This window comes from Carcharhinus amblyrhynchos, unplaced genomic scaffold, assembly GCF_965287045.1.
Source record: "Carcharhinus amblyrhynchos unplaced genomic scaffold, sCarAmb.v2.hapA scaffold_44, whole genome shotgun sequence".
In the NCBI taxonomy this organism is placed as follows: Eukaryota; Metazoa; Chordata; class Chondrichthyes; order Carcharhiniformes; family Carcharhinidae; genus Carcharhinus; species Carcharhinus amblyrhynchos.
The window spans coordinates 3,956,765-3,981,173 of NW_027649785.1; the positions used below are offsets into that span (position 1 = coordinate 3,956,765).

Genomic DNA, 24,409 nt, shown 5'->3' on the forward strand with positions numbered 1-24,409 from the left:
CAAGCAACAGAATCAAACATTACACATAGTGTCCCAGACACCACCATCACCATTTTGTCCCACAGACAGAACAGCCCCAGAGCATCAACACGGCAGTGGACCAATTTCCCTCAGTGATCTTACTCTGTGCTGTAACCTTTGGTCTGGATATTTGCAGACTCATGGTGACTCCAGGGACTTTCCAAAATGGCAATCAGGATCCAGATCTGGAAGTCTTATCCTCATTTCCAGAAGATCCAATTTTAGCTTGGAGTGGTTGGGGATGTCGGGCACGATTCCTATGTGGGAACCCAAACTCAGCAGAATTATTTAAACGCAGTACCGAGTTCAAACCAGACGCCATTTTCATTGGTCTTGTCCCACAGTGTGAAAATTATGAATGTTAAGAAAATTTGTGTGTGCTCATGAAGGGTTGACAAGGTCTGTGGAACCTTCATAGGGTCCAGTTATTTAAGTAGTCAGTCATTTATTAGAAAATTGAAAAATACATTGCCTACCGTGTCGGTCAGAGTTAAAAATCTGCTCTAGCCATTTCAATAGCTGTTTGTTGACGTGATCCTAAGTACTCTCATTATGGCACTATTAATGCAGAGTGTTTTTCTGTCAATATCACAGTGGTGTGGTGGGGAGGGGCAAATCAACTCATAATTTGTTTGAAAGCTCAAGGAGGTTGTCAAATAATTGGTTGTCTTTGATGTGAGCCTATGTTTTGATAAGGGGATTAATTATTTGAGGAAATTCATTACTGAATGGGCTTTCATGAATGTTTTTTTACACAGGGAATTCTGTATTGGGTATTTGGAACTTTTTAATATTTCATCTCTGCATGGCAGCTGAAATCTCTCCATGCTAGATATTGGATGTGTTGATATAGTTGGTGTAAGGGCTAAGATGGGGGTACCATAGTTGACACAGGGCCATCAAGGCCATGGGGATGTTTCAGGGGGTCATAAATTGGCAATAGGATTATGTGAGGGTATATAATTGATTGGTATGAATGGGAAGTGGGTTGAGGGGATGTAAAGGCAAAGGAGGCTAATGTTTCAGAAACCAATTTTAAAGTGTTGAAGATCGTGGACATTATTTTTCAGAGTATTTGTGGGAACCTAACTCCCATGTACCAACTGAGTGCCCTGTTCTTAATCAGTGAGATTTCAATTAAAGTCAGATCCTTCCTGTCCATTCAGATAAATAACAAAAGTACGGAACAGGAACAGGCCCTTCGGCCCGCCAAGCCGGTGCTGATCATGATGCCCAAACTTTAAAAAAACCTTCTGCATTTACTTGATTTGTATCTTTCTATTTTCTTCCTATTCTTGTACCCATCCAGATGCCACTTAAATGTTGCTAATGTGCCTGCTTCCACCACCTCCTCTGGCAGCGCGTTCCAGGCACCCATCACTTTCTGCATGAAGAACCTCCCCCGTACACCTCCCTTAAATTTTCCCCTTCTCACCTTGTGCCCCCTTGACACTTCCAACTTGGACAAAGCCTCTGACTATCCACCCTGTCTATGCTTCTCATAATATTGCAGATCTCTATCAGGTCTCTCCTCAGCCCCATCCTTCCAGTGAAAACAATCCTCGTTTATTTAACCTCTCCTCATAGCCTTGAGACCAGGGAACATCCTGACGAATCTGCTTTGCATTCTATCCAAAGCTTCCAAGTCCTTCTGATAGTGAGGTGACCAGAACAGCATGCAGTATTCCAAATGGGGCCTAACCTAGGTTTTATACAGCTGCAACATGATTTCCAACAATTCCTGTATTCAATGAGAAGAGAAAATGCTGGAAAATCTCAGCGGGTCTGGCAGCATCTGTAAGGAGAGAAAAGAGCTGTTGTTTCGAGTCCACATGACTCTTTGTCAAGGCAAAGACCTTCCAAACCACTTAACTTCTTTTACTAAAATACAAACAAAATGCAGGCAAAATAAAATTTGCAAGATGGACAATTCAGCAAAGTTCACAAAGTCAGTCACTTTGAAAGTCTTTTAGACTGTTGTGGAGTGACGCAACCCACACCCGGCTTCTCTGAGCTTCGGGTAACTGAGCTTCCAGTGGTGGTAGGTGGGATATTGAACTTCAGTCAGTGCCCTCTTCCTCTGCTTCAGCTGATAAACAAGATTCTTCTTGGAGAACAGTAGGTTTGGCTCTTGCCGACTCAGCTGCTGACACACTGAACTCTATCACTGAGTCCTGATGGTGGGGGTTGCAGCTTCTTACTTTCTGATGTGACTGATGTGTCTCCGCACTTAGTGTTCTGCTGGCCAGTGACACATGACACTGAGCCGGTCGTTCAAATGATAGAACAGGCCCTTTGGCCCACAAGTTGCGCCGATGATATCCCTACCTATTAGGCTTACCTATAACCCTCAATCCTATTAAGTCCCATGTACTCATCCAGAAGTCTCTTAAAAGACCCTATCGAGTCTGCCTCCACCACCACCTCTAGCAGCCGATTCCACTCACTCACCACCCTCTGAGTGAAAAACTTACCCCGACATCTCCTCTGTACCTACCCCCCAGCACCTTAAACCTGTGTCCTCTTGTGGCAGCCATTTCACCCCTGGGAAATAGTCTCTGAGAATCCACTCGATCAATACCTCTCAACATCTTATAAACCTCTATCAGGTCATCTCTTATCCTTCATCTCTCTAGGGAGAAAAGACCGAGCTCTCTCAACCTATCTTCATAAGGCATGCCTCCCAATCCAGGCAACATCCTTGTAAATCTCCTCTGCACCCTCTCAATAGCTTCCACATCCTTCCTGTAGTGAGGCGACCAGAACTGCGCACAGTACTCCAAGTGGGGTCTGACCAGGGTCTTATAAAGCTGCTGCTATCTCCCGACTCCCAATCTTCCAAAGTACCCAAGCTGGCCCCTCACCAATGTTCTGGACAAAAACCAAACCATTCAGGTTAAATAACCTGCCTCACCCAATGGAATCATGACAATCCTTCTGTGAGGTTTGCTTAGTCTCCGCCCTCCCTGTCAAATTTGGAAAAATAAGGTCAAGGCCTGTTCTCAGGCGTCAACCCTTCAATAATTTGGGTGCTGCTACCTTTGTAGCAGCGTTGGACGTGCTGTTATTGGAAAGGGTGCAGAAGAGATTTACCAGGATGGTGCCTGGTTTGGAGGATGTGGCCTACGAAGAAAGGTTGAATAAACTTGGATTGTTTTCATTGGTCCTTTGGAGGATGAGGAGGACTGATAGAGGTTTATAAGATTACGACAGGCTTTGATAGAGTGGATAGTCAGAGTCCTTTTCCCAGGGTCAAAGAGTCAATTGCTCAGGGGATAGGTTGAAAGTGAGAAGGGGAAAGTTTCGAAGAGATGTGCAGGGCAAGTTTCTCACACAGAGGGTGGTCAATGCCTGGAACGCGCTGCCAGAGGAGGTGGTGGAAGCAGATTCTATAACAATGTTCAAGAGGCACCTGGATAGATACATGAATAGGCAGCAGATAGAGGGATATGGAGGGATTAGAGAGCCATCTGTGTCGGCACAAACTTGTTGGGCCGAAGGGCCTGTTCCTGTGCTGTACTGGTTGCTTGTTTGTCCTCTATTTATAGGAGAGTAAAGAATTGGCCAGAGGGGCATTTCCCTGTAGGATTGTTTCCTCATCCATGCTTTGAAAGTCTGCACCTTTCTGCCAAGCCGTTGGAAGCAGGATGGTGCAGAGCCGTGCGCGGGCTGGTACGGGTCTGTGCGCGGGCTGGTACGGGTCTGTGCGCGGGCTGGTACGGGTCTGTGCGCAGGCTGGTACGGGTTTGTGCGCGGGCTGGTACGGGTCTGTGCGCGGGCTGGTACGGGTCTGTGCGCAGGCTGGTACAGGTCTGTGCGCGGGCTGGTACGGGTCTGTGCGCGGGCTGGTACGGGTTTGTGCGCGGGCTGGTACGGGTCTGTGCGCGGGCTGGTACGGGTTTGTGCGCGGGCTGGTACGGGTCTGTGCGCGGGCTGGTACGGGTCTGTGCGCGGGCTGGTACGGGTCTGTGAGCGGGCTGGTACGGGGCCGTGCGCGGGCTAGTACGGGTCCGTGCGCGGGCTGGTACAGGTCTGTGTGCGGGCTGGTACGGGTCTGTGTGCGGGCTGGTACAGGTCTGTGTGCGGGCTGGTACAGGTCTGTGCGCGGGCTGGTACAGGTCTGTGCGCGGGCTGGTACGGGTCTGTGCGCGGGCTGGTATGGGTCTGTGCGCGGGCTGGTACGGGGCTGTGCGCGGGCTGGTACGGGGCTGTGCGCGGGCTGGTACGGGTTTGTGCGCGGGCTGGTACGGGGCCGTGCGCGGGCTGGTACGGGTCTGTGCGCGGGCTGGTACGGGTCTGTGCGCGGGCTGGTATGGGTCTGTGTGCGGGCTGGTACAGGTCTGTGCGCGGGCTGGTACGGGTCTGTGCGCGGGCTGGTACGGGTTTGTGCGCGGGCTGGTACGGGTCTGTGCGCGGGCTGGTACGGGTCTGTGCGCGGGCTGGTACGGGTCTGTGAGCGGGCTGGTACGGGGCCGTGCGCGGGCTAGTACGGGTCCGTGCGCGGGCTGGTACAGGTCTGTGTGCGGGCTGGTACAGGTCTGTGTGCGGGCTGGTACAGGTCTGTGCGCGGGCTGGTACAGGTCTGTGCGCGGGCTGGTATGGGTCTGTGCGCGGGCTGGTACGGGGCTGTGCGCGGGCTGGTACGGGGCTGTGCGCGGGCTGGTACGGGTTTGTGCGCGGGCTGGTACGGGGCCGTGCGCGGGCTGGTACGGGTCTGTGCGCGGGCTGGTACAGGTCTGTGTGCGGGCTGGTACAGGTCTGTGTGCGGGCTGGTACGGGGCCGTGTGCGGGCTGGTACGGGTCTGTGCGCGGGCTGGTACGGGTCTGTGCGCGGGCTGGTACGGGTCTTGTGTGCGGGCTGGTACGGGTCTGTGTGCGGGCTGGTACGGGTCTGTGTGCGGGCTGGTACGGGTCTGTGTGCGGGCTGGTACGGGTCTGTGTGCGGGCTGGTACGGGTCTGTGTGCGGGCTGGTACGGGGCCGTGTGCGGGCTGGTACGGGGCCGTGTGCGGGCTGGTACGGGTCTGTGCGCGGGCTGGTACGGGTCTGTGCGCGGGCTGGTACGGGTCTTGTGTGCGGGCTGGTACGGGTCTGTGTGCGGGCTGGTACGGGTCTGTGTGCGGGCTGGTACGGGTCTGTGCGCGGGCTGGTACGGGTCTGTGCGCGGGCTGGTACGGGTCTGTGTGCGGGCTGGTACGGGTCTGTGTGCGGGCTGGTACGGGTCTGTGCGCGGGCTGGTACGGGTCTGTGCGCGGGCTGGTACGGGTCTGTGTGCGGGCTGGTACGGGTCTGTGTGCGGGCTGGTACGGGTCTGTGTGCGGGCTGGTACGGGTCTGTGTGCGGGCTGGTACGGGTCTGTGTGCGGGCTGGTACAGGTCTGTGTGCGGGCTGGTACAGGTCTGTGTGCGGGCTGGTACAGGTCTGTGCGCGGGCTGGTACAGGTCTGTGTGCGGGCTGGTACAGGTCTGTGTGCGGGCTGGTACAGGTCTGTGTGCGGGCTGGTACAGGTCTGTGTGCGGGCTGGTACGGGGCCTGGGTCGAAATGGACAAGTGAGGTAAATGATTTCAGAGACTGTTTTACTCGGTCCAAGGCTTTCCTGTGGGTATTTTCCCATTGCCAGCACTGATATTTCTTTTGAGGACAGGGTAAGTTTGCCAAAGTGACAGACAAGTTGGGTAAAATCAGCCACAATCCCTAAGAAGGATGTCCTTTGGTGCAGGTTCCTCTTTTATTGCCTTTACCTCTTCCTCTAGTGGCTCCATCCTAAAGGTATGACTTCATCAGCCTGAAAAGTGCATTTTTCTCTTTTCAAGTAGATACCAGTTTCTTTAAATCTTTTGAGGATTCCCTCTAATCTCTTCAAGGGCTCCACTTATCCCAGCTACCTGTGCCTGTTATGTGCCTCCTTCTTCTTCCTGATCAGGGCCTCAATATCCGAGGTTCACTTCTTGGATTCCCTGTTGGGGGTAGTGCCCCACTGCTACCCCCTCCCTCCCGGAGGGCCCCACGAGGGTTCGATGACCCACGAACCCCTGTCTCTCCAGGGATGAAGCTGCCATTAGGAGCACGCCCTATTGACATCCCAAACCTTCATTTTTGATCTGGATTTTTGGATACTGACTGGGATTATGAATCACGGCTGCTTTTTCCCACTTCCATTGCATGGTCCTGGTTTTTATCTGAGATCAATGAAAGCACCATTGGCTTGTGATTGAATCTGATTATTTCCTGTGTGCTTATATCGTAGTTTGAATTCTGAACCACTGATGGTGAGGCAGATGAATGTTGTGATGCAAAACCTCACTGATGGAGTCTCAAAAAGTGTGATAAAGACCAGCAGAGTTCTCTCTGGCCAATATGTATTCATTAACTGATACCTTCTCATGTCCAACAAAAGAACGATGCCCACACCCTGTGAAAGAATTAAAATGAAACACTATCTGGTCATTATCATATATTATTTGTGGGATTTTGCTGTGTATGGATTTGCTGTTGCTTTTCCTACATTGCCATGGTGACTACATTTCAAAAGCATGTTGGGATACCCTGAGGTAAAGGTAGTTACTGAACAAACACAAACCTTCCTCTGGTTGGCTTTGAAATCCATACAGATAATGTGACATTTCTCCGTGCGTTTCAGTAACAGCCGGGAACCTTCAGCCCAGTCAGACAACACCCAATGTGAACCCCCCGCTTTACACAAAACCATCTCCCACAAAGAAAACGGGGGCGATTCTCCCAAAATGCAGCTCAGTGGGCTGGAAGACTCACCGTTTTGCGAGTTTCCCCCTGGGCATCATGGCGTCCATGAGTCTACAGGCACCAGATTTCTGGAGTTGTCGGCTCCAAGCCAGCAATCAGCACGGAGCTGAATAAACTCTGTAGAAGTTGTTTTCCATATAACTTGAACCCAGTGGACCCAGGACTGAGTTCTCCAGGCCCGCCAGCCTCTCACCCCCACACCCATCAGGAGCATTTCACTCCAACAAGGTTTACAACAGCTGCCCGCTTGTGGGGGAGCTGGTGGCCTGACCCTGCTGGAATGAAGGGAGGTCATTAAGGACTGCCAGGAGGTCAGGAGTGAGGCGGGATGCCCCCTGGGCATTACCAGCTTGGCAGTGCCAGCCTGGCCCCCAGCACTGCCCAAGGGGCAAAGTGGCAATATCCAGGAGGCATCTTGGTGCCGTCCATTGGGCATTGGGCAGAGCCAAGGGGCAGGGCCAGAGCCTAATGGAGCTGGGGCCTGTGGGGGAAGATTGGTGGGGGGTGGGGTGGGGTGGGGGGGGATGTAGTCAGGGATGCTGGTGGAGGGAGGAATCAGGAGATTGGGCAGGCTCGGGGTGGAGGTGGGGGGGGGTGGGGGTTGCGGATAGAGGTTGGCCAGAGACTGGGGGAGGCTGGACATGTTCCAGGGGCGGTTGGGGGGGGGGGGGGGGGGGGGTGGTTTGCTGATGGTTGCATTAACTGGCAAAGCGGAGATCGGGGAGTTGTGGGGTGGGGGGGGGTGGTGTTGCTGGTGGGGGCAGCTGGCCAGCGATCGGGAAAACACAGTAAGAAGCCTCCAACACCAGGTTAAAGTTCAACAGGTTTATTTGATAGTAAACTCCACAAGCTTTCAGAACGCTGTTCCTTCGTCAGGTGAGTGGAGTTTTACCCAGCCCAATACCAGCATCTCCACAGCAGTCGGGAGACCAGCTGTATGGAGCTATTGTACGTGTGCCGGTCAGTGGCTGTGCAGTGACCCGCTCAGCACTGTGCTCCCAGCCTCTCCGGCAGGAATCAGCCCAACCTCCCAGATTCTGGAGTGAGTCGTGTTCGTGCGATGCACAGAGTGTGGGAGATTCATTTTGAAAATCTTGCTGGAAAAAAACCTGTGAGATTTACTCCAGTTTTTACATGAATTCAACACTTTGAAATTTTTTGTGGAGAATCGCCCCCAAAATGCTTCTCTAACCCCACAGAGAAGTGGAAGCAGGGCCAGAGGATTTGCCCCAGGAGGAACGATTCCATTTCAATGTGCTATCACTAGCTGTTACCATCTCATAAGGTGTCTGCAAGCGGCTTGGGTTGTTCTCCTTGGAGTGAAGAAAGCTTGGGGGAAATTTAGCCCAGTTGTTGAAAATTTTGAAAATAATTCGATAGTATCGATAAGAAATAACAGTCCCAAAATCAGCCTCCGGGAAACAAGGAAAACCCAAAATAGAATCAGTGTTATTTTTAACCTCGAACCTTTGCCAAACTGATTCTGCTGCCTGGCAGTGTTCTGGTGGGAATGGAGCTCCTGGTGATCTCTAGAAATGAACCGGACACAACAAAAATTAAACATGGAATTCCTAAGCCAAATTGGAGGCAGACGCTGGGAATGTTTGTGCTTGTTTAGGCTGTGGTTACTGCTGGACAATTATATGGGACATTCGGACTCCAAGTCTCTCAGAATCTGTTCATAGGCTTTCGTGGGTGGTCTTGCCTGCACTTTGGCCATCTTTCTATCTCCCAAAACAGCTCCCTGAGGAGCTTTCAATGAGAAAGATTTGATTTATTTCAAACTGAAGAGTTTCTTTTGTGTTTCTATTTGTAGACATTTGAGGTCTGCTGTACACTGTTTGGAAAACTGATTTAAAGAAAATAGGCCTTCAGATGTGGGTTGCTACTTGGGGACCCTGGCTGACTGAGCCATGGTTGGTCTTGATGTCCTTGGCAGGTACTTGCAGCTGTGGGTGGCCCCAGTTGGTCCCAGAAATGCGTCCGCACTGCAGAGCCCACTTTACAGCAGAAAGTAAAAAACACGCTCGCCTTTTTCTCTCGTCACCTAGTGGGACGAGAATTGCCAAATACCAATGACAATCAACCTCCAACTAGCCAACCCACAAACTTGTTCCTTAGGAGCAGTGAAGAGAGGCAGAGATTTGTAAGAGGAGAGTTTGAGGGTAAGTTAAAGCGATTTTTAAAACTAACTTTGTTAGTTTATTTTCTTCAAATTTTATACCAGAAACCAGGAGTTTGCAAAGAGACTTGGGTAGTTTTTTTTCTCCCTTACCATAAATTGGACTGGTGAGGAATCCCGATACACTACACAGGGAGAGTATCCCACCCTCCCACCTCCTCTAACCTAAAAGAGAGAGAGAGGCTCGGAGTGAGAACAGGTAAGTTTGTTTTTGTTTTTTTTGTGTGAGTTGGAAGGGCTTTGGCTCACAGGGCCTAAGCGAAAAGGGTGAAGCAAGGTAGGTTTATAAGCTTTTTTTATTACTTTTTTCTCTGTATTTCTAAAAAGGGCAAGTATGAGTGTGAGGCCAGTATGTTGTTGCCAATGTAATATGTGGGAGGTCCTGGAGGCTCCTGGTCTCCCAGACGTCCATATCTGTGCTGGGTGTGTGGAGCTGCAGTCCCTAAGGGACCAGGTTAAGGAACTGGAACTGCAGCTCGAGGGCCTTCGTCTCATTAGAGAGAATGAGGAGGTAATTGATAGGAGCTAACGGCAAGTGGTCACACCGGGGTAACGGGAAGAAGGCAAGTGGGTAATGGTTAGGAAGGGGAAAGCTCACGTGATGGAGAGCACGCCGGTGGATGTCCCCCTTCAAAATAAGTACTCCTGTCTGAGTACCACTGGGGGGGACAGCTCATCTGGGGGAGGAAGCGGTGGCCAGGTCTCTGGAGCTGAGCCAGTACTTCAAAAAACTAAGAAAGAGAGCAGCAAGGCAGTGTTAATCGGGGACTCCATAGTGAGGGGGTCAGACAGGCGTTTTTGCGGACACAGACGGGAGTCGCGGATGGTGGTTTGTCTCCCTGGAGCTGGGATCCGGGATGTCTCTGGGCGTGTCCCAGACATCCTGAAAGGGGAGGGTGAGGAGCCAGAGGTCATGGTTCATATAGGTACTGCTGACATAGGCAGGAAGAGGGAAGCAGTCATGAAAAGGGATTATAGGGAACTGGGTAGGCAGCTGAGAAAGAGGAATGCGAAGGTAGTAATCTCAGGATTGCTGCCTGCGCCGCGGGAGAATGAGGGCAGGAATGGAATGAGGTGGAGGGTGAATGCGTGGCTGAGGGACTGGAGCAGGGGGCAGGGATTCCGGTTCCTGGATCATTGGGACCTCTTTAGGGGCAGGTGTGACCTGTACAGTAAAGACGGGTGGCATTTGAATCCCAGGGGAACTAATATCTTGGTGGGAAGACTGGCTAAGGCTACTGGGGGGACTTTAAACTAGAAAGGTTGGGGGGAGGGAACAGAGATGAGGAGACTGAGAGCGAGGAGGTTAGCTCCCGGGTAGGGAAGGACTGCAGGCAGTATGAGAGGGAGGTTAGACGGGTGGTGAAGAACAGAAATGCCCAGACTGAAGGGCTGAAGTGTGTCTATTTTAACGCCAGGAGTGTAGTAAATAAAGTAGATGAGCTTAGGGCGTGGATAGCTGTTTGGGATTGTGATGTGGTGGCCATTACGGAGACTTGGATGTCTCAGGGACAGGACTGGGTACTTCAGATGCCAGGATTCAGATGCTTCAGGAAGGACAGGGAGGGTGGCAAAAGAGGTGGTGGAGTGGCACTGTTGATCAGGGACAGTGTCATGGCTGCAGAGAAGGAGGATGCCGTGGAGGGACTATCTACAGAGTCTCTGTGAGTGGAAGTTAGGAACAGCAAAGGGTCGATAACTTTGCTGGGTGTATTCTATAGGCCGCCCAATAGTGACAGGGAAGTTGAGATGCAGATAGGGAAACAGATCCGAGAGAGATGTAGTAATAACAGAGTTGTCGTGATGGGAGACTTTAATTTCCCAAACATCGACTGGAATATCCCTAGGGTAAGGGGTTTGGATGGGGAGGAGTTTGTTAGGTGTGTTCAGGAGGGGTTCCTGATACAGTACGTGGATAAGCCTACGAGGGGAGAGGCTGTACTTGACCTGGTACTGGCGAATGAACCAGGACAGGTGATGGATCTCTCGGTGGGAGAGCATCTCGGGGATGGAGATCATAATTGGCTGTCCAATAGGAGGCAGAGAGTGGGGGGTCAATGGGTGCTATTCGGATTGGCGGATGGTGACTAGTGGAGTGCCCCAGGGGTCGGTGCTGGGGCCTCAGCTATTTACCATTTATATAGATGATCTGGAGGAGGGAACCGAGTGTATGGTGTCGAAATTTGCTGATGACACCAAGATTGGTGGAACGGCAAATTGTGCGGAGGGTGTGGAGAGTCTGCAGAAGGATCTAGATAGGCTGGGCGAATGGGCCAGGAAATGGCAAATGGAATTTAATGTTGGCAAATGTGAGGTTGTCCACTTTGGTAGGAATAATGGTAGGAAGGACTATTACTTACGTAGCAAAAAACTGCAGCAGGCGACGGTGCAGAGGGACCTCGGGGTCCTCGTGCATGAGTCGCAAAAACCCAGCTTGCAGGTGCAGCAGGTGGTCAGGAAGGCGAATGGGATGCTGGCCTTCATAGCGAGGGGGATTGAATATAAAAGTAGGGAGGTCTTGCTGCAGCTGTATAGGGCATTGGTGAGGCCGCAGCTGGAGCACTGTGTGCAGTTTTGGTTGCCGCACTTACGCAAGGATATTTTGGCCTTAGAGGGAGTGCAGAGGAGGTTTACTAGGCTGATAGCGGAGTTGAGGGGGTTGAACTATGAGGAGAGGCTGAATAAACTAGGTTTGTACTTGTTAGAGTTTAGAAGAATGAGGGGAGATCTCATTGAGACGTATAAGATGATGAATGGGATGGATAAGATAGAGGTGGAGAGGCTCTTCCCGCTCAGAAAGGACAGTAGGACTAGAGGGCACAGCCTCAGGATAAAGGGGGCGCGGTTTAGAACAGAGTTGAGGAGGGTGGTGAATCTCTGGAATTCTCTGCCCGTTGAAGTGGTGGAGGCTGCCTCGCTAAATATTTTTAAGACGTGGGTAGATAGGTTCTCGATAGGCAAGGGGATTAAGGGTTATGGGGAGAGGGCGGGAAAGTGGGACTGAGCCACGACAGATCAGCCATGATCTTATTGAATGGCGGGGCAGGCTCGAAGGGCTAGTTGGCCGACTCCTGCTCCTATTTCTTATGTTCTTATGTTCTTATAATTCTATCTCCTTCACGATAGCATTGGAAAGAGATAGGATCAGGCAGGCTAGGAAGGTGTTTGTCTGGAGTAAGGGGAAATATGAAGACATCAGGCAGACAATTGGACGAGTAAACTGGAAGGAGGTGTTCTTGGGGAAAAGTACTGAAGGAAGGTGGCGGATTTTCAAGGAATGTTTGTCTGGAGCTCTGCATGACAACGTTCCGATGAGACAAGGAGGTTTTGGTAGGTCGCGGGAACCGTGGTGCACGAAGGCTGTGGTGAACCTGGTCAGGAAGAAAAGAAAGGTGTATGAAAGGTTCAGAGAGCTAGGAGATGTTAAGGATCTAGAGGAGTATAAGGCCTGTAGAAAGGAGCTTAAAAAGGAAATTAGGAGAGCCAGAAGGGGTCATGAGAAGGCCTTGGCGGGTAAGATTAAGGAGAATCCCAAGGCCTTCTACAAATATATGAAGAGTAAAAGGATGAGAAGAGAAGGGATAGGACCTATAAAAGGTGAAGGGGGAAAAGTCTGTGTGGAACCAGAAGAAATGGCAGAGGTGCTTAATGAGTACTTTGCCTCGGTATTCACGGTGGAAAGTGATCTGGGAGGTTGTACTGGTTTGCGGCGGACTGAAAAGATTGAGTTTGTGGATGTTAAGGAAGAGGATGTGTTAGAACTTTTAAATTCTATCAAGATAGATAAGTCGCCAGGACCGGATGGGATGTACCCCAGCTTACTGTGGGAGTTGAGGGAGGTGATTGCAGAGCCCCTGGAGATGATCTTTGCGTCGTTGATGGAGACGGGAGAGGTTCCGGAGGATTGGAGGATTGCAGATGTGGTTGCTATTTTCAAGAAAGGGAACAGGGATAGCCCGGGAAATTACCGACCGGTGAGTCTGACCTCAGTGGTTGGTAAGTTAATGGAGAGGATTCTGAGGGACAAGATTTATGAGCATTTAGAGAAGTTTAGAATGATCAGGAATAGTCAGCACGGCTTTGTCAAGGGCAGGTCATGCCTTACGAGCCTAGCTGAGTTCTTTGAAAATGTGACTGAACACATTGACAAAGGAAGAGCGGTGGATGTGGTTTACATGGACTTCAGCAAGGCGTTTGATAAGGTCCCCCATGCAAGACTTCTTGAGAAGGTGAGAGGGCATGGGATCCAAGGGATTTTGGCCTTGTGGATCCAGAACTGGCTTGCCTGCAGAAGGTAGAGAGTGGTTGTGGATGGGTCTTTCTCTGCATGGAGATCGGTCGCCAGTGGAGTGCCCCAGGGATCTGTTCTAGGACCCTTGCTGTTTGTAATTTTCATAAATGACCTGGATGAGGAAGTGGAGGGATGGGTTGGTAAGTTCGCCGACAATACAAAGCTTGGTGGTGTTGTGGATAGTCTGGAGGGATGTCAGAAGTTGCAGTGAGACATAGATAGGATGCAAGACTGGGCGAAGTGGCAGATAGACTTCAACGCGGATAAATGTGTAGTGGCAGGACAATGGGATGAAGGAATACAATATCAAGGGTAGGTGTCTTAGCTGGGTTGAAGAGCAGAAGGATCTTGGGGTCCGGGTCCACAGGACTCTTAAATCGGCATCGCAGGTGGAGGATGTGGTCAAGAAGGCATATGGTGTACTGGCCTTCATAGAACATAGAAAATAGAACATAGAACATAGAACATTACAGCGCAGAATAGGCCCTTCGGCCCACGATGTTGCGCCGACCAGTTACAAAAACAATGACCCACTAGCCTATACCAATCCCTTTTCGTCCATAAACCTATCCAGAGATCTCTTAAACGCCCCCAAACTAGACGCATTTACAACTGCAGCAGGCAGGGCATTCCAATCCCTCACCACCCGCTGGGTAAAGAACCTACCCCTGACATCCGTCCTGTAGCTACCCCCCCTTAATTTAAAGCCATGCCCCCTCGTGCTAGCTTTCTCCATCCGAGGAAAAAGGCTATCACTATCCACCCTATCTAAACCTCTAATCATCTTATATGTTTCAATAAGATCCCCTCTTAGCCGCCTTCTTTCCAACGAAAACAACCCTAAATCCCTCAGTCTCTCCTCATAGGACCTCCCCACCATACCAGGCAACATCCTAGTAAACCTCCTCTGCACCCTCTCCAACGCCTCCACATTCTTCTTGTAATGCGGGGACCAGAACTGCACACAGATTGAGTTTAGGAGTCGGGAGGTAATGCTGCAACTTTATAAGACCCTTGTCAGACCCCACTTGGAGTACTGCGCGCAGTTCTGGTCGCCTCACTATAGGAAGGATGTGGAAGCTATTGAGAGGGTGCAGAGGAGATTTACAAGGATGTTGCCTGGATTGGGTGGCATGCCTTATGAGGATAGGTTGAGAGAGCTAGGTCTCTTCTCCCTGGAGAAACGAAGGTTGAGAGGTGACCTGATAGAGGTTTATAAGATGTTGAGAGGAATAGATAGGGTGGATTCTCGGAGGCTATTTCCCAGGGCTGAAATGGTCGTTACGAGAGGACACAGGTTTAAGGTGCTGGGAGGCAAGTACAGAGGAGATTTTAGGGGTAAGTTTTTCACTCAGAGGGTGGTGAGTGAGTGGAATCGGCTGCCGTCAGTGGTGGTAGAAGCGAACTCGCTGGGGTCTTTTAAAAGACTTCTGGATGAGTATGTGGGATTTAATGGGATTGGAAGTTACAGATAGTTCTATGGCTTGGTCGGTATGGATATGATCGGCACAACTTGTGGGCTGAAGGGCCTGTTTGTGCTGTAGTGTTCTATGTTAAACTCTTGTCATTGTGAATCTATCTACTTTCCAAGGTGCCTCTTCACAACATGATCGATCAGGAGTGAAGAGGCATTGAGAGGGCATTTCCAACAGCCAATAAACAAAGGAATATTGAGTTAGAAGACTTACAATTTCAATTTATTATTGGCTTGACAATTAGATTTACATTAACGTTACACTGAAGTTACTGTGAAAATCCCCTGTTCGGGTACACTGAGGGAGAATTTAACATGGCCAATGCACGTAACCAGCACGTTTTTCAGCCTGTGGGTGGAATCCGGAGCACCCGGAGGAAACCCACACAGATTAGAGGAGAATGTGCAGACTCCACACAGACAGTGACCCAAGATGGGAATTGAACCCGGGACTCTGTCGCATTTATTTGATTGCCTTCTGGTTTTCCTCCTGGATGTTGCTCTGTGCATTATCCAGGACATTAACTTACACTCCTTGGAGACTTGATTGAAATCCTAGAATTTGGTAAAACCAGGTAGAACATGATGGTAAAATTGTTTGACCAGAGACTCAGGTCCCTCTCCTACAATGCAGTCACCACAACCCTCTCATTAACCTAACGTGCTCAGAACTCAGAACTGTGCTCAGTTCTGGTCGCCTCACTACAGGAAGGATGTGGAAGCTATTGAGAGGGTGCAGAGGAGATTTACAAGGATGTTGCCTGGATCGGGAGGCATGCCTTATGAAGATAGGTTGAGAGAGCTCGGTCTTTTCTCCCTGGAGAGATGAAGGTTGAGAGGTGACCTGATAGAGGTTTATAAGATGTTGAGAGGAATAGATAGGGTGGATTCTCGGGGCTGAAATGGTCGGTATGAGAGGACACAGGTTTAAGGTGCTGGGGAGCAGGTACAGAGGAGATGTCAGGGGTAAGTTTTTCACTCAGAGGGTGGTGAGTGAGTGGAATCGGCTGCCGTCGGTGGTGGTAGAGGCGAACTCGCTGGAGTCTTTTAAGAGACTTCTGGATGAGTACATGGGATTTAATGAGATTGAGGGTTATTGGTAAGTCTAGTAGGTAGGGATATGATCGGCGCAACTTGTGGGCTGAAGGGCCTCTTTGTGCTGTAGTGTTCTATGTTCTAATGGAGCTCAGCTGGCAAATACCAAAAAACTGGGATATACGATAAATAATAATACTGCATTTTTGACCTGGGCTCCTGCGTAGATATTAACCCTATCCAAACTGAGAGGAGACAGGAATTTGAGTTTCATAATCAGCCATGATTAAGATTAATGGTGGACCAGCTGGAAGGGCCGAACGGCCTACTCCTGTTTCTATTTTCTATGTTTCTGTGAGACAGTATTCAGCGAAATGAAACTGAATTTCTAGCACAGCGACAGGCCATTTGGCCCAACTGCTGTATGATGGTGTTTATTTTCTACATGAATCCATGCTACCTTCCTCGTCTGCACCCCGCTCCCCCCCCCATCAACATCTCCTTCTAGTCCTTCCTCTCTCAATGCAGATTCAGGGTTCTGCCTTCCCTGTGTCTATCCTATCAAACCTTCCCATAATTTAACAGGCTTCCATCTCAATATTCTCAACATTTTCAGTCTTTCCTGATAGTTCGACCACCTCAGTTCCAGAATTTTCTGACCTGATCTAAAGTATAAGTAAGTGTTGGTCAGCTTGACTCTGCTCATGTTGAAGCTAGTGTTCTGGGTACCAGCGTTCAAATCCCACCACACCAGTTGCTGGAATTTGAACTCAATTTTAAAAATCTGGAATTAAGAATCCTGATGACCAGGAAACTATTGTTGATTATCGGAAAAACTCATCTGGTTCAGGAATAAACTTTAGGGAGGGGAATCTGCTGACCTTCCCTGATTTGGCCTATATGTGAGTCCAGAGCCACAGCAATGTGGTTAACTTTCAACTGTCTTCCAACAAGGGAGGGGCAATAAATGCTGGCCAGTCAGCATCACCCATGTCTCACAAATAATCTTTTTAAAAAAGCTTTTTTAAAAGTTTATTCTTTCAGGGAATGTGGACATCACTGGTAAGGCCAACATTTGGAACACCTGGATAACAAGCACACCTTTGTCAGACTCTATTTATTGACTACAGCTCAGTCTTCAAGACCATTATTCCCACAAAACTCATCTCCAAACTCATCTCCAAATCTGGGCCTCGGCTCCTCCCTCTGCAACTGGATCCTGAACTTCCTAACTCAGAGTCCACAATCAGTGAGGATAGGCAACAACACCTCCTCCACGATCATCCTCAACACCCGTGCCCCACAAGGCTGTGTCCTCAGCCCCCTCACTATACTCCTTATACACCTCTGACTGTGCGGCCAAATTCCCCTCCAATTCCATTTTCAAGTTTGCTGATGACACCACCGTAGTGGGTTGGATCTCAAACAATGATGAGACAGAGAACAGGAATGAGATAGAGAATCTGGTGAACTGGTGCAGCAACAATAATCTCTCCCTCAATGTCAACAAAATGAAAGAGATTGTCACTGACTTCAGGAAGTGTAAAGGAGAACATGCCCCTGTCTACATCAACGGGGAGGAAGTAGAAAGGCTTCAAGTTTTTAGGTGTCCAGATCACCAACAACCTGTCCTGGTCCCCCCATGCTGACACTAGAATTAAGAAAGCCCCACCAACACCTCTGCTTGCTCAGGAGGCGAAGGAAATTTGGCATGTCAGCTACAACTTTCACCAATTTTTACAGATGCTCCATAGAAAGCATTTTTTCTGGTTGTATCACAGCTTGGTCTGGGCTCCTGCTCTGCCCAAGACCACGAGGAACTAGGAAAGGTCATGAATGTAGCTCAATCCATCACACAAACCAGCCTCCCATCCATTGACTCTGTCTCCACTTCCCGCTGCCTCAGGGAAAAGCAGCCGGGATAATTAAGGACCCCACGCAGCCTGGATCCTATCTTTTTCATTTCTTCCATCAGAAAAAAGTTACAAAAGTCTGAGGTCTGTTACCAACCAACTCAAGAACAGGTTCTTCCCTGCTGCTGTCAGACTTTCGAATGGGCTTACCTTGCATTAAGTTGATCTTTCTCTACACCCTAGCTATGACAGTAACGCTGCATTCTGCACTCTCTCATTTCCTTCTCTATGAACAGTATGCTTTGTCTGTACAGCGCGCAAGAAACAATACTTTTCACCATGTTAATATTTTGATTTATTATTGACAGATGTATTAATATACAGTGAAAAGTATTGTTTCTTGTGCGCTATACAGACAAAACATACTGTTCCTAGAGAAGGAAACGAGAGTGCAGAATGTAGTGTTACAGTCATAGGTAGGGTGTACAGAAAGATTTATTCAAAAGTCTGATGGCAGCAGGGAAGAAGCTGTTCTTGAGTCGGTTGGTACGTGACCTCAGACTTTTGTATCTTTTTCCCGAAGGAAGAAGGTGGAAGAGAGAATGTCCGGGGTGTGTGGGATCCTTAATTATACCGGCTGCTTTGCCGAAGCAGCGGGAAGTGTGGACAGACTCAATGGATGGGAGGCTGGTTTGTGTGTTGGATTGGGCTACGTTCGTAACCTTTTGTAGTTCCTTGCGGTCTTGGGCAGAGCAGGAGCCCAGACCGAGCTGTGATACAAATAGAAAGAATGCTTTCTATGGTGCATCTGTTAAGGTTGCACATGTGACAATAATAAATAAAATTAAAATATTTGTTGCCCATCCCTAATTGCCCTTGAAATGAGTAGTTTAACCAGGGCCATTTCAAAGTCAACCACGTTGCTGTGATTCTGGAGCCACATGTAGGCTGGTCCAGGTTCGGGTCCAGATTTCCTTCCCTAAAGGACGTTAGAGAGCTCGATGGATTTCTGTGACAATTGACAATGGTTTCATGGTCAACATTACTGAGACAAGTTTTACAATTCCAGATTAATAATTGCATTTCAATTCCACCAGCTTCCGTGGTGGGATTTGAATCCTCATTCCCATTGGATTACTAGTTCAGTCACATTACCACGATTCCACCACCTCCTGTATCCTTGTTCCAAACAGAGTGAGCAGCGCATCTCCAGACATCCTGTTAATTGTTGGTGTTTTATTTTCTGCTGCAGTGAACAGTCTGGGAATCAGCGATGACCTCAAAGAGAAGCTCCAGGATGTGATGATTGACCGACACAAGTTGGCACTGGGCAAGACGCTCGGAGAAGGTAAGGAAACAGGTGTGGTTCTGGGGGAGTCCTGCAGCATGCCGGTGGCCCATCCCCATCACTGTGGATTTGCAGAAGAGTCAATTTAGCGTTCAGGCTGCTAACCAGCATCTTTTGCAATGATTATGGAATGGTGACAGTTAATTTGAGGATCTCTTGGAGGCGTTTGGAAGAAAACAAGTCAGAAGAAGGAACTTCTTAAGGGCATTTGGGGAGAAATACGGATTAGAATTAGGATGGTCAGAAGCTTTTTCCCAGGGTGAAAGAGTCAATTACGGGGCACAGGATTAAGGTGCGAGGGGCAAGGTTTAAAGGGGATGTATCAGGCAAATTTTTTACACAGAGGGTGGTGGGTGCCTGGGGAGGTTGTGGAAGCAGATACAGTAGGACTTTTAAGGGTCCTACCTTGACAAATACATAAATAGGATGGGAGTAGAGGGATATGGTCCCCGGAAGGGTAGGGAGTTTTAGTTCAGTCGGGCAGCGTGGTTGATGCAGGCTTGGAGGGCCGAAGGGCCTGTTCCTGTGCTGGAATTTTCTTTTTTCTCTTTGTTCCTTGTTTGGGATCAGAGGATTTTCACAGTAACTTCATTGCAGTGTTAATGTAAGCTTACTTGTGACACATAAATTAAATTTAAAAGGATAGGGGTAGGATTGGCTTTGAGAGTGGGATTAAGTGTGGGATTAGGTTCATTTGTAGAGAGTCATCTAATTCCTTCACAGAAAAATGGAACATATTGCTGAGATTGGTCTCTATTCACTTTAATGTACAGATTTATTTATTTTGTCAGGCGAGTTTGGTTCGGTGATGGAGGGACAGTTGAACCAGGATGATTATATTCTCAAAGTGGCTGTCAAGACAATGAAAAGTAAGTGGACTATAATTTCAGATTGGCTGAAGGGTTTTTAACAGGGGGCCCAGCTGATGTGGACAGAGCTCTCGCTGGAAATTTGTGGGTCTTCCTCTGACTTAGAGCTCAATTATACAGGCCACAGTTCAGAGAGAGAGTTCACATGCTAAATATATTGATTTTAAGGGTAAGGCTTCACTACAGCCTCCACTGAGTGATGTGGTTTATTTCAAATTAAGGAGTTTCTCTTGCGTTTTTCTCCATCACTCTCCATCCAGGAGCTTTGGATGGAGAGAGGCTGTGAATGCTTCCTGCCAGAAACACTGTTTCTTACCAGGTGGACCCAACAGTCTTCTGCTCACAAATCTAGTCATGTCTGCATCGAATCGAACGTATCACAACACCAGGTTAAAGTCCAACAAATTTATTTGATAGTAAACGCACAAGCTTTCGGGGTTAGTCCCTTCGTCAGGTGAATGGAGAGTTCTGGCCTCAGACAGAGCATATAAAGCACAGACAGTTTACAGATTACTGATTAGAATGCAAATCCTTACACCTAACCTGCTGTTCAAGTCTTAAAGATGCAGACAATGTGAGTGGAGAGAGGGTTAAGCACAGGTTAAAGAGATGTGTATTGTCTCCAGACAGTACAGTAAGTGAGGTTTTGCAAACCCAGGCAAGTCACGGGGGTTACAGATAGTGAAACATGAACCCAAGATCCTTGTTGAGACCGTCCTCATGTGTGCGGAACTTGGCTATCAGTCTCTGCTCAGCGACTCTGTGCTGTCGTGTGTCGTGAAGGCCACCTTGGAGAATGCTTACCCGAAGGTCAGACCAGTCCAACGCCATCTTCTCCATGTCATAGAATCGAATGTACAGCATTGAAACTCACCTTTTCATTTAACGGAACTACTGCCAGTGTTAATGCTCCACATGAGCCTCCTCTTTCTCTATTAGCATTTACATGAGACCATATTCCTCTTTCTCTTGTGTGTTTTCTTAAAATTTGTAGAGGTACATTACAAAGTATTCTGAATTGAAAGTTACAGAAAGAATAATATTAAAGAAGGTGCAATAGAATTCAGCTTTTCTTCATATAGCATGTTCCATTCTGAGTTGTATCAATATAATTTCAATACTCTAGATATTCACAATGTACATTCCATGTTGTACGTATTTCCAGCCTCTCAATGTGCAATGGTTGAAAGGTATTTCCCCATTGCGTCTCTCCGGTGGCTATCCCAGGCTTTAGTGTGTCCATCAGCACATAGTCCTGGACTTTCCAATGTGCCCGTCTGTAGCACTTGGACTTTGCACTGTTTCTCCCCAATTTGGTCATCTACCTTCTCTGCCAATGCATCGATGCTGGTCACTTCAACTACTCACAGTGGGAGTGAGTTTCTGATTTGAACCATTCGCTGGTAAAGAAGTCCCTCCTCATCTCAGGATCATAAGAAGTAGGAGCTAAATTGTTTCGGGATTTATTCATGACAATCTCACATTTATGACCCCTCTTTTCACTCGTGACTAAAGCAAACAAGAGGAAGCCTCCTCATTTGTTAAGGGGCCACTCCTCAATCTGACTCAACAAGATTTCAGTAACAAAGTTGAAATGATCAGACTGCGTTTGTTCCTAATGGAAATGCCTGTTTCACCATGTCTGGGGTTGTGTGATCCTGTCAGACTGAAAGGCGGGTTTGGCCAGCTTGGCTTTTGTTCTCGACAGGAGAACCAGCAGACTTGTTATAACACCTAAAGAGCGCCGCAAATTGTTCTCGGCCTTCCGATGACTTGCAGCAACTTTGTGTTTCTCCAAGAGCTGGCCTGGAGTGGGGGAAGGACAGGCCTGGAGTGGGGAAAGGACTGGCCTGGAGTGGGGGAAGGACAGGCCTGGAGTGGGGAAAGGACTGGCCTGGAGTGGGGGAAGGACAGGCCTGGAGTGGGGAAAGGACTGGCCTGGAGTGGGGAAAGGACAGGCCTGGAGTGGGGAAAGGACTGGCCTGGAGTGGGGAAAGGACTGGCCTGAGTGGGGAAAGGACAGGCCTGAGTGGGGGATGGACAGGCCTGGAGTGGGGGAAGGACTGGCCTGGAGTGGGGGAAGGACAGGCCTGGAGTGGGGGAAGGACTGGCCTGGAGTGGGGAAAGGACAGGCCTGGAGTGGGGGATGGACTGGCCTGGAGTGGGGGAAGGACAGGCCTGGAGTGGGGAAAGGACTGGCCTGGAGTGGGGAAAGGACTGGCCTGAGTGGGGAAAGGACAGGCCTGAGTGGGGGATGGACAGGCCTGGAGTGGGGGAAGGACTGGCCTGGAGTGGGGGAAGGACAGGCCTGGAGTGGGGGAAGGACTGGCCTGGAGTGGGGAAAGGACAGGCCTGGAGTGGGGGATGGACAGGCCTGGAGTGGGGGAAGGACAGGCCTGAGTGGGGGATGGACAGGCCTGGAGTGGGGGAAGGACTGGCCTGGAGTGGGGAAAGGACAGGCCTGGAGTGGGGGATGGACAGGCCTGGAGTGGGGGAAGGGACTGGCCTGGAGTGGGGGAAGGGACTGGCCTGGAGTGGGGGAAGGACAGGCCTGGAGTGGGGGAAGGGACTGGCCTGGAGTGGGGGATGGACAGGCCTGGAGTGGGGGAAGGGACTGGCCTGGAGTGGGGGAAGGACAGGCCTGGAGTGGGGGAAGGGACTGGCCTGGAGTGGGGGAAGGGACTGGCCTGGAGTGGGGAAAGGGACTGGCCTGGAGTGGGGGATGGACAGGCCTGGAGTGGGGGAAGGGACTGGCCTGGAGTGGGGGATGGACAGGCCTGGAGTAGGGGAAGGACTGGCCTGGAGTGGGGGAAGGACTGGCCTGGAGTTGGGGAAGGACTGGCCTGGAGTTGGGGAAGGACTGGCCTGGAGTGGGGGAAGGACTGGCCTGGAGTAGGCACAGTGGCACAGTGATTAGCACTGCTGCTTCACATTGTCAGGGGCCAGGGACCTGGGTTCGATTCCTGGATTGGGTTTCCATCTGTGCAGAGTCTGCATGTTCTCCCCATGTCTGCATGGGTTTCCTCCAGGTCCCCCGGTTTCTTTCCACAATCCAAAAACTTGCTGCTTAGGGTGGATTGACCATGGTAAATTCTCCCTCAGTGTACCCGAAGAGGTGCCGGAGTGTGGCGACCAGGGGATTTTCAGAATAACTTCATTGGAGTGTTAATGTAAGCCTACTTGTGACTAATAAATAAACTTTAACTTAGAACATAGAACATTACAGCACAGTACAGGCCCTTCGGCCCTCGATGTTGCGCCGACCAGTGGAACCAATCTAATGACCCTCTAACCTAAACTATTCCAATGTTATCCATATGCCTATCCACTGACCATTTGAACGCCCTTAAAGTTAGCGAGTCCACAACTGCTGCAGGCAGGGCATTCCACACCCTTACTACCCTCTGAGTAAAGAACCTACCTCTGACATCCCTCCTATAATTACCACCCCTTAATTTAAAGCTATGTCCCCTCGTGTTAGCCGTCACCATCCGAGGAAAAAGGCTCTCACTGTCCACCCTATCTAACCCTCTGATCATCTTGTATGCCTCAATCAGGTCACCTCGTAACCTTCTTCTCTCTAATGAAAATAACCTCAAGTCCCTCAGCCTTTCGTCATAAGACCTTCCCACCATACCAGGCAACATCCTGGTAAACCTCCTCTGCACCCTTTCCAATGTCTCCACATCTTTCTTATAATGCGGCGATCAGATCTGTACGCAATACTCCAAGTGCGGCTGCATCAGAGTTTTGTACATGACCTCACGGCTCTGAAATTCAATAGAATAACACACCGTACACCTCCTTAACAACCTTATCAACCTGCGTGCCAACTTTCAGCGATCTATGCACATGTACACCGAGATCTCTCTGCTCGTCAACACTACTAAGAGTCCTTCCATTAGCCCTATATTCTGTACTCCTGTTACTCTTACCAAAATGAAGCACCTCACACTTTTCCGCATTAAACTCCATTTGCCACCTCTCAGCCCAGCTCTGCAGCTTATCTATGTCCCTCTGCAAACTGTAACATCCATCCTCACTGTCTACAACTCCTCCAACTTTGGTGACATCAGCAAATTTACTAATCCATCCTTCCACACCCTCATCTAGGTCATTTATAAAAATGACAAACAGCAGTGGCCCCAATTCAGGTTCCCATCCCCCAGGGTGGAAGCTCAGGGCTAAAACAGACAGTGTTCTTATCTCTGGTTTGTTACCCGTGCCACAGGATAGCAAGGAGAAGAATAGAGAGAGAGGACATTTGAACTCGTGGCTAAAGGGATGGTGCAGGAGGGAGGGTTTCAGATACCTGGACAATTGGGGCTCATTCTGGGGTAGGTGGGACATGTACAAGAGGGATGGTCTAGACCTGAACCAGAGGGGTACTAATATCTTGGGGGGGAAAGTTGCCAATGCTCTTTGGGGGGTTTAAACTGATTCAGAGGGGGGATGGGAACCTGAATTGTAGCTCCAATGTACAGGAGGTTGAGAATAGGGAGGTCATGGATAAGGTTTCAAGGTCGCAGCAGAGTATTGGCAGGTGGGAGGGTGGGTTGAAGTGTGTATACTTT

At 49.5% G+C, this 24,409-nt stretch overlaps 1 protein-coding gene across 4 annotated transcripts in view; it reads left to right on the plus strand.

Annotated features, from left to right (window-relative positions):
* Window positions 1-24,409, plus strand: part of axl (AXL receptor tyrosine kinase) — a 231,020-nt gene that overhangs the window by 174,144 nt on the left and 32,467 nt on the right. For all 4 annotated transcript variants that reach the window (XM_080181969.1, XM_080181965.1, XM_080181966.1 and 1 more), the window contains 2 exons: window positions 18,871-18,966; window positions 19,758-19,835. In XM_080181969.1, the coding sequence (XP_080038095.1) occupies window positions 18,871-18,966; window positions 19,758-19,835 (174 nt within the window). The remainder of the gene's footprint in view (window positions 1-18,870; window positions 18,967-19,757; window positions 19,836-24,409) is intronic.